Genomic DNA, 9961 nt, shown 5'->3' with positions numbered 1-9961 from the left:
AGAGACCCAAATTGCTTTAAAGGTGCCTAGATTTCCACCGGTTCCAGGGACAAACACTCGGCCCCCCCCCCCCCCCCCCCCCCGCAATTTGGTGAGAAGAAAAAAAGTTTTAGCTTCTTGTAGATCTGTAGGTAGGGACGGGGATCAGGAATCTCGAATCTCCTACTGGCTGTGCGAGGAACCGGTGGAACTCTAGGCAGCTTTGCACTTCTGAGGTGCTCGCTCCAACAGTTACGTGACTCTGTGGTTTTGTCCTTCCTCTCGCTCTTGCTCGCTCTCGCTGTCTGAACTCCAGCAGCACTGTCAGCAGCTCCTCGCAAGCACAGCACTCCCATAACTGCCGTTCCCGAACCACTCACAGAGGACTTCCTTACAGGTCAGTAAGAGCTCCGGGCAGGACCTAAGCATTGATCAGTAAGTACCTAGGACATGCACTTTTGGTAGTCACTAACACATTTTAAAAGAGGCATAAAACCCCTCATTTTTATCTGTTGGATAGCCCCGTGAAGTTTTGGGAAAAAAGAGGACCCCTAATGGACTGATGGCAGTTCTGAGAGCACACACTCAACTCCTCTATTGTCCTAAGAGAAGCTTCACGGTACTTTTAGGGGTAGGGGCAAGAGAAATCCTAGGAGCTGTCGTAGGCCACGCACGACATGGAATTTCTCATGACCAGTTTTCCCCAGTGCTTTATGTGGGAGCACTGGTTGATGCTGCATTTTCTCATGATCTCGGTCCTCGCAGACAGTCTTGGAATGTGGGATATGGATCCAGATGCAAGCGACAGTGATGTCAAGCCCTTGTCTAAACCAGAACTGCTCCAGACCTCTGCTACATCAGTCCTGAAGAACCAGATGGTGACCTGGGACAGGACCCCACAGAACCTCTGCCACCAGAATCCACAAGCAAAATCTGGACTCTCGCACCTCCAAACTCACAACAGCAACCAAGATGTAACAGGTAGCGAAGTGTTTAGGAACAAAAATTGAAAGGAGAACTTGGGTTTAATTCTCTGCATTTTAAAGGAAGCATGACATTCCATTTGAAGAAGTTGGGTGCTATCATGCCAGAGGAACAGCAGTCCAAGAAAACAACTGGTTTATGAGCCACAGCTTTTCCTTTGAGGTCCTGACTAGAGGTGTAGCCCCTAGTAACCCTTTATAGTAGTAGGAAGCTTAACCACGAAATGAATGAAGAGCTTTTCCTTATTAAATCAGGCCCATCGTGTTTGGTTATTGCAGCTGGATCTAGCGTTAACAGAAGGATCTGCCCTCATAACAATTTTCATTCTTGGCTTTTTAGTTTAAGTTAGGATTGTTAACAAACACAGTTCAGAAATTATTAGCTGTTTATTCCTTATTTGAAAAATCACAGCAGCCACATTTAAATTATTTTCTCTCCCACAGGAAACTGTGGTATCTATGGGAAGAACCAGGACTTGAAGAAAAGGAAATTGGATCCATCCTAATGGAGGCTCAGGTCACATCCTTGGACTTTGTCACAAAGGGACTTTCACAAACTACTTTTAGGTCATAAAACTGTTCATCATTCCCAGGGAATGAGCTTTATTTTCAAGGAGTTACCTTGCTTCGTTCTGAACTTTACCAGAGGATTTGACTATTGGAGCCTTCTGTAGGTAAAGCTGAGCAGTCAGAAAACAAGTGCTTTAAAAAAGCTTGTCATACACTGCAGCGGGGAGGCTCTGAGATTAAATACCTTTTCTTTGGCTCTTGAGGTTCTTCACTATTTATTCCTAAGCTACTATGTTAGTATGTATAGAAATTTTAGGAATCCCCAGTGCCTACCTGCCTTCAAGCAATATTACTAAGCACCAGCTTTTACAGCTGCCTATGTGAAATTATTGTAATATCTGTCTTTCACCTTGGCGCTCGGTGTTTAATGTTGTCCACACCATATTGTGTATCCTTCCGAAAACAAAAGCTACAGTGTTTTTTAACTACCTTGCATCAATACAGGCTGCGATCTTCATCTATGATAATCTCGCGTTTATAGGTTTATGGTGTCACGATCCTGCAGTTTTTTACCTAATCAAGGAAATGATCTAAGACCGAAGAAAAGGCATTTTAAGAAAGCAAAATAAATTTTCCTTTGTAACAAAAAATAAAAGTGGGTGTACTTCTCCATTTCAGATGTGAGATATAACCCATCTTAACATAAATGGGTTTTTTTCATAGTTTCAAATGTTTCATAATCCGCCCCCCCCACCCCCATAATGAGTTTGCAGGTTCTTTTTAAGATGCATCTTGGGCTGTGCCTTTTATCTCATCTTCAAGCTGTGGCTTTTATTAATTTTTAGATCACAGATCCATTTGTGGGAAACTATGAACCCAAGGCAAGGAACTCTTAAAGTACAGGAAGGCAGCCAGACATTTCTATTCCTATGGAAGATGAAGAGGCTCTAGCTTACCCTGATTTCCCCTTTATCTCACCTCTCATTACATGGATTTGGTCATATGTTCATCTTTTGGTTTTGATATCCTTACCATTTTTTTTTCCAGAAAAAAAAATCTCTCCCTTGTCTGAAGCATAATCTTAGTTTAGTTCAGAACTGCTGCTTTAAAAAAGTTCCCGGAGTCAGGAATCCAGTTATAAATTGCACACAACTGAAAACTGAGCTAATGAGATCATGAAAAAGGAATTTGCTGGAAATGAAACCCCACAGCTCAACAAAAGCAAGTTTGGTTTATTTGAATGGTTTCATTAAATAAGTCTACAAAGGTAACAAACTGAAGCACAAAGCGCAATCTTACAAGAAGCGCAACACCCAGAGTTAGTGCAAAATGTACAATTAACGGCTGCTGAGAAACCCCCAAGGTTTGAATTCAGTTTATTTGCTTTTTTAAACAGTGTACATTGTTAAATAATGTAAGGAAAACATTTATAATTCAGAAAGATTTTTGTAATGTGGAAAAAGATACTCAAAGTGTACTATTAACACAAAAATAATTTAAACAGTTCAGTAGCACTAGTTCATTCCTCTAGGCTTCAGTTACTTCATCCACAGGAGGGGAAAAAAAAAAAATCAACAGTAAATAAAACCAGTTCTTACTTTTTGTGTGTAAGTGATCTCAAAATAAAACCAAAGTAACAAAAAATTATGTGCTGCATTTGGTTCCCTCGTTCCTCTAGTAGAAAGTATGGTTTCATTCATCTTAGGTGGTCTGTTTCTCATTTACTTGGCACCTTCGTTGTTCTATCCTTACTCTTACCATCTCCCCAAGAATCTTAAGCAGAGAATAAATAAGTAAACAACTTTGAAGCAGGGCTTGGAACCCCTGTCCTTTTCATTTCTACTTTCCTAAACCTTCAGCTTTCACTTGCATCTTTGGGACCTAGGCTAACTTACTAAAGAAAACAGGGCCCATGAAGGAACAACAGGATAGGACAGCCAACCAGGCTCCCCCTATTGTGGTGATTCCTGGGATGTGCTGTTGAGGTGGGTAAGAGATTGGAAATGTGTCAATTTCCCAACTCAAGAGTCAAGAGAAGAAGCACCCAAAAAACTAGGAGTCCTAGCTTCTTTCCCCATCTTCGGAGATAACAGAGATCCCAAACATAGCCAATTAGGAGAGTATTTCCTGAAAGCTCTGAAAATAATAGAACTGCCCATTACAACTAGGCATAGCACTATATAATACTGATTGGTTGCAGTTATTACTTAAGGGGAGTATTTGTTTATATGAGAATGTGAGAATATCAGTTGCGATTCTAGAAATAGAGGTGGCACAACAGATTTATGATCCTGCAACCATTTGGACATCACATAGGAAACGAGTAGGAATAAGCCACTCTTTCTTACAATGCTTAATTCAGATGTGGGTCCACTTTCCACAAAATACAGTACCCCAAGCTGAGAAATGCATGATACATTTGCAACAAGAGGAAAGCAATCCAAAGTTTTTCTTAGAGCATCTTTCTCCATCTGTAACTTTTCACTATCAACATTTCCCAACTTAAAAACTAGCCCCCACCCCCTTCCCTTTATATTCAGCCATTTCCACTAGGTCTTGTCTGTCGAGCCTGGCTTAAGTAAGGCTCATGGCACCCTGTGGGCCAGGCAGCACACATCTTCCTGACAAGTCTGTTCTCCCGTTCTTAGTCTTTCTTTTTCTTTCATTTATCACACACCACCCTTAAGCTTTTAAATTGCTCAATTTTGTTACCACACCCCTCCTTACTGTTCTTGAAACAGAACTTTCTGCTTTCAACCACTGATGTCAACTTAACTTCTCACCCTGCTCATCTTACACCTGCTCTAGACAAAATTGAATGACTTAAAAAAAAAAAAAAAAACAACTCAGTTTCCCTTTGGCATAATCCTCTGCTGGGGTCACATGGATCTAATATCCTTCCATACGCCCTCTGCTGATCTGGGGTCTGATGAGAAGTTGGTGCTAATGGCAGAAGCAGTAGAAGTCCAAGGCACTAAAATATCCAGCAAGCAATACTGGGAGAACAGAAGTATTCAAGTACAGTAATTTATACAATCTTACATTCACATTTATTTATCTACTACAATGGAAATACAAAGGAAAAAGCTAAAGTGTCTCAATAAGTAAAGGACAGAGCTTGCTTTCTTTTTTCCAACTTTTTAAACCTTTCATATTTTACTCTTAAAACTACTGTTGTCCAACAACATTTATATATCACAGTGTTTCCACATCAAAACTGATGGCAAAGTTACATGTCCGCTGGGGACTTAATTTTTTTTTTTCCTAATTGCTAATGCTGCAGTCAAAGCTGCTAATATCATTTGCTTAAAGCACTAATGACCTATCATAAGAAAGGGTTGAAACCTCAGTCCCCTGGTGTTTTTCACTGGGTTCTAAAGCAAAAAAAAAAAAAAAAAGAAAGAAAAAAGAAACAAAGAAAAAAAAAAAGGGGGGGGGGAACAGGGTAGGAGAGAGCCCAAAAGTTTTCTTGTTTTGTTTTTTTTGTCTTGTGGTTTAGATTCTTGAGGGAATAAGGGATTTGGGGTGGGTACCAAAATTAAGAGCTCCACCCATTTGAAATACAGATGGGGTTTGGTTTTCCACTGAGCTCTCTCGTAGCTTTCTGATAAATGATTCTCTTTTCTAGCCCTCACTATTGGGTGTAGAGAAACAGGAAAGCATGGTTTGAAGCCGCCCCATCACAAGAAAGCTGCTCTTTCCTTCTCGTTCCACTCCAATAAATGGTGAAGGGGGAGGGAGATTCTCAATTCTGAGGGCTCTAAGCGGTATTAAAAACATTCCTTTCTGGCAAGAAATAACCAGTTAAATGCAGCACTAGTAGTTAGTATATAGGCTACTTTCCCGTCCCCCCCCGCCCCCTTCAGCATTCCATCTCCTGCCCCCAAATCTACTCAAGTTAATGTCTCTAGGTCTAAGTGGTCCGCAGGTTGGAACCTGGGGGGTTGCTGATGGATTTCTGCAAATTGCTGATGTTGAAATTCTGTAAGGAGGCAGTTCCCACAGGCTGGAACTGGCCAAGCGGCTGTGGTGCTGGGCCACCTGTCCCACTCCACTGAGTGCCAAAGGGGGGGAGCTGGAAAACCGTACTGCTGTGGGGGGCACATAGACTTGGTGAAATGACCTAGAGAGGTAGCTGATGCTGCAGAGATGGGGGCAGAACCACCCAGATTTGAGGTCATGGAGATGCACAGCTGACCAGGTGCAGAGAACTTCCTTGCCATTCCAGGGCCCTGAAAACAAAACAACTACATGTCAAGTTTGGTGTGGGTATAACCCAGAGGTGAAATGGGTGGTACTGAAATCTAATTCTAGAACTGGGGCTGTTCAAGCCTTACAGGGTATAGTAAAACCAAAACCAAACCTTTCATAATTATTGGCTCTTTACACTTGCCAAGTAAGGGTGCGCTTGGAAGTGGGCAGAGTCATGTACATGAGTATATACGTGTATGCAATTCAGGGCGTTAAGAGAAAAGGGGAGAAAAAACTGAGTTGACAAACAGGGAGCTAGGGATTCAAAGACAAATAAAAGGGTAACTGGGTGTTAAAATTTATGAGCTGCTACAGAAGGCTACAGCATGAAAGGCTAAGCACTAGGTAGTTGATACCACCTCTGCTTCAGATGTATGCTCAGCGATACTCTGCTAGATTAGGAAAATGACAAAAAGGGAAGACTTGCCTCATAATTCATGTGTCCTTTGCTTCCTCTCCTGCTGGAAAGATTCATGGCATCTCGGGCCCAATTGTCTACCAGCTTGTGCAGGTCATCTGTGAACGTGCCCTTCCTGCTGGACGTCATGGCAGGAGGCTGAGCTTGGGCGGCTTGGCTGTTCACTGCTCCCCCAACGGTGTTTGTGCTACTGGTCCCTAGAATTAGAGGAAGCACCAGAATACAACCATTATAAGAAGCTTGGGTTAGAACGTCAGGAAGAGGGAAAACTTCACAGGATGATGAATGGCAAGCCACTGAATGAGGAGAGGATAAGGTGGGAAGGCATGCGAGAGGGGAAGGGTCCAAGGGTTTGTTTAGCCACATGTTCTGGCATAACATAACAGGGTAATGAAAACAGACTCTCTTCAGGAGTTGTGGCGGATGACGCTAAGTAACTCCGGATGATAGTAGGCACAAACAGGCAGGGACCTCTTTCAGCCCATTCACATGGTATCTTAGAGTACTGAAACTTACTTTTAGTACCCTATTCCCAGCACCACACTGATGAGGGAGGTGCGCTAAGGTCAATGAGGCTCTAGAATGGTGCAGAATGCACGGCAAAAGAAGAGGATTTCTTGAGCCCTGAGGCAGGGTTAAAAGCAGGAGTTAAAGGAATGCAAAGGTAGACTGCTTGGCCCAGGAAAAGATGAGGTTCCCAAACCATGTGGATGCTTTGCCACAGTCTTCAGCCATTCTTTAACAGAAAGAGGCGAGAGGAGATAGCATGCTCTGTTCAAAAACCTTTTTCACCTGGACTCATACACACAAATTCATAAACATAAACTCGGGAGAAATGAAGGCTTTGACCTCTTCCAATTGCCTATGAGTTAAGAACCAAGATTACTCCTGAGGAAGGTTCTCTGTGGTGTGCCTGAATCATTCAACTCCAGGAAGACATGATTTTCCTGAAGATGACCTCAGTTTCAATTGGTTCGTGAATTCTCACCCCTCCTCTTCCTTCCCAGAAGAGCAAGCACTCACACAGGGAAGCAACAGGAACATTCAGCTGAGGTAGGAGTGCAAAGGGAAGGAGGAAGCTTTGAGGTTATGATGAAGGAATTCTATTTCTATGGTTTGATGAGAAAGGAAGAAAGGCTCTGTGTCCTGCCTGATTTTGGCTCTGCTGGAGGGCACACTGAAGATTATTCGAAGAGGCAAGTTTTAGGGAAGAGGGAAAGAAAAGTCATGATCTTGTTTTTCTTCCCTCACCCCCCACTTTCTTACCAGATCCCACATTTGCCGCTACTAAATAAAATAGAATAAATAAAAGCTACTAAGGTAAGTTGTGAGCCACTAGGCCTTCAGATATCCAAGTAACGCTGGGGGCTAAAAAAAAATGCATACATATTCCTGCTTTCCAGGTCCAAGCAGCACCAGAGCACAGCAGCATGCCCGAAGCAACTCTGCCATTTACAAGCCCTTGATAATCCATTGCTGTTCTCAAGTCAAGTTTAAACCCCACGGCCCTGGGAATGGCACACACAAGCATGTCTGTATTAGAGTAATAGCTAATTCTGAGGTGAAGCTGCAGAGTGAGGAAGGTCACATGCTTCTTACCACCAAGGCAAGACATGGATCTACTGCAGTGTGTGTATTAGCTCACTTCTTAGTGCCCACTGGAGCCACAAGGGGATAGCTACTGCACATACAGCGTAAAGGGAAGAGTAAGTTCCCCTACGGTACAGGAAACCCAAGTGGAAAAGGATAAAAGCACAGGAACAGCCTGCCTTGAAAAGCAAGACAGACAGTGGTGGGGAAGCACAAGCAATGACGGTGGCAGTCGTGATAGTGATAAAATCTAGAAAGCAAGCATATCACATGCATGAGGACTATTTTCCTGTTTGAATAATAACTGCTTGGTGAGCTTGATGATGAGACAATCAAAATGAAAACCAGAAATAATCATAAGTAAGCAGAACTATTAAAAGCCAAATACTAGAAGCTCAGTAGAGGTGAACACTGCTTATTCACAAAGAGCTCATGCTCGGAGTCACACCTCTCTAGTCGCCTCTGATGCTGTGAGGCTCCTTTATAACCAAATTTAATTTTTCATTTTAATCTGTCTTACACACTACTGGATTCTGAAGTGGGGTTTATACACCATGATGGGGGGAAGGGTCAACCATACAGTTACCCTTCTCATTCTGGCTTCTGAAAACAGGCTTTCCCAGTAAAGGAAATAAAAGCACATCCCACTCTGGCCAGAAATTAACGCCTGGCAAAAGCTGACTTGACTATGAAAGCTAGGAGAATGGATAGTGCATTTAGTCCATCTTAGTAGTAAATGGTTTAAGAACACTACCTGTAATGCAGGTATTTCTGAGAATGCTACTTGCCTTCCAGAGAATATACTGAGTAACCTTGAAACCGTTCTCAGTTCTGCTGCAAAGCTCTAAGAAGTAGTGTATGTTTCACCACCCAAAATCCATTTTTAAATTTTCTCCTGCCATAATACATTTCCCACACACCACACCACCAGATCCTAGTAACAATAACTTACTCTGAGTCACAGCTCATTGCCTAGTATCCCAAATACTAGTCAGTTTTCTGACTGACCCTCTAGGTGGCCGGTTGGGTAGTTGAACAGTTGAACAGTCTGCACTTTAATGAGAAGCCACCAGTCTAAGCCAACTCTATAAAGTAGTGCTTCTCTCTTCACCAATCCAGCAGATGTCTCCCACTATGATGGGTGGCTATGGACTTTTCTATGTTTGGATCAGTGCCGATTTCCCAGTGGGCGGAACAGCGGCTGGCACGTTTTATCTCCTGACTAAAGGACTCTCTTTCCCAAAAGAGCCAGGCATCCCTGATCTCTCTATATATTATGGGCATTATCAATCCTTAATTGTCACAAAGCCAGCTCACAGGGGGTCATCACATGAGAGCAGACTATGAGGTGATTTCTTAATCCGCCAGTGGTCAGCAATTAAGCATGTTAAAAAACCTTAGAAAAGGGTGCAGAACTAGACAGATGAAAATTGGGAATGAGGACGTTGTGAAGCTTCAGGGTTCCAAGAACTCATGGATAACCGGCTTTGCAATCAAGGACCAAAAGTAAGAGAAAGAAAAGATAATTACTACAGAGCTGGTTGCAAGGACAGACTTTTTTCACCATCTTCCCTGAAGCACAAAGAGAGAGCAATGTGTTAAAGATAAAGAAACATCAGTGTAAAATACTTAGAATCTCCAAACAGCACACAAAGTCCCAGCAAGAGAAAGCAGAAAGAGAGACAGACTGGTGGGACCCGGGAGCCCCTGCTATAGGTAAAGTTCTATGGGACGTATCTTACTTAGCCTTAACATGGGTGTCTGATGGATGGAGGTACCTGGCTGATAGCGGAGCTTCCACACCCAATCTTTGTATCTGAGAATAATGCTCTGCACTAAGGTCCTGGGATGGGGGAGGAACTCCAGTCTCTCAGGTCTTACTGCTTGAATTTCAAATACTCAAGCAGTCTTTCCACTGACCCTGTCCCACTTTCTGTTTCTCCTGCTGGGTTGTTAAAAAGCACTTGATTAGATGCATTAGCAATTCTACCCCAGTAGACTGACAGTACCACTGTTACAGTTTTGAGTCAATTTAAATTGGCTAATATATTTCCAAATCCTAGACATACACACTAACCCCTTCCCCTCCAGAAGTCTTTAAAAGTATGTGGAAAACGAGCAACTTTTGAACATAAATAAAGCATTAAGCCAAGCCGTGCTTCCAAACCATTATCTATTTTGAGAGCACAGAATAACGCATCCAAAACTAGAAAGACCCCATGTCTGTTAA

At 42.7% G+C, this 9961-nt stretch overlaps 2 protein-coding genes across 2 annotated transcripts in view; one reads left to right on the top strand and one right to left on the bottom strand.

Moving 5' to 3' along the window:
- Positions 1 to 1524, top strand: part of RAD52 (RAD52 homolog, DNA repair protein) — a 36693-nt gene extending 35169 nt beyond the window's left edge. The window contains 3 exon segments of the mRNA XM_044914970.1: positions 308 to 391; positions 727 to 960; positions 1407 to 1524. Of these exon segments, the coding sequence (XP_044770905.1) occupies positions 308 to 391; positions 727 to 960; positions 1407 to 1468 (380 nt within the window). The 3' untranslated portion in view covers positions 1469 to 1524.
- A 668-nt stretch (positions 1525 to 2192) lies between these two features.
- WNK1 (WNK lysine deficient protein kinase 1) overlaps positions 2193 to 9961 on the bottom strand; it is a 143500-nt gene continuing 135731 nt past the window's right edge. Inside the window, 3 exon segments of the mRNA XM_021690700.2 lie at positions 2193 to 5544; positions 5546 to 5704; positions 6151 to 6338. Of these exon segments, the coding sequence (XP_021546375.1) occupies positions 5386 to 5544; positions 5546 to 5704; positions 6151 to 6338 (506 nt within the window). The 3' untranslated portion in view covers positions 2193 to 5385.

This window comes from Neomonachus schauinslandi, chromosome 5 (assembly GCF_002201575.2).
Source record: "Neomonachus schauinslandi chromosome 5, ASM220157v2, whole genome shotgun sequence".
NCBI lineage: Eukaryota > Metazoa > Chordata > Mammalia > Carnivora > Phocidae > Neomonachus > Neomonachus schauinslandi.
The sequence above is the reverse complement of the archived record's forward strand: the minus strand, read 5'-3'. Positions and strand labels throughout refer to the sequence as shown.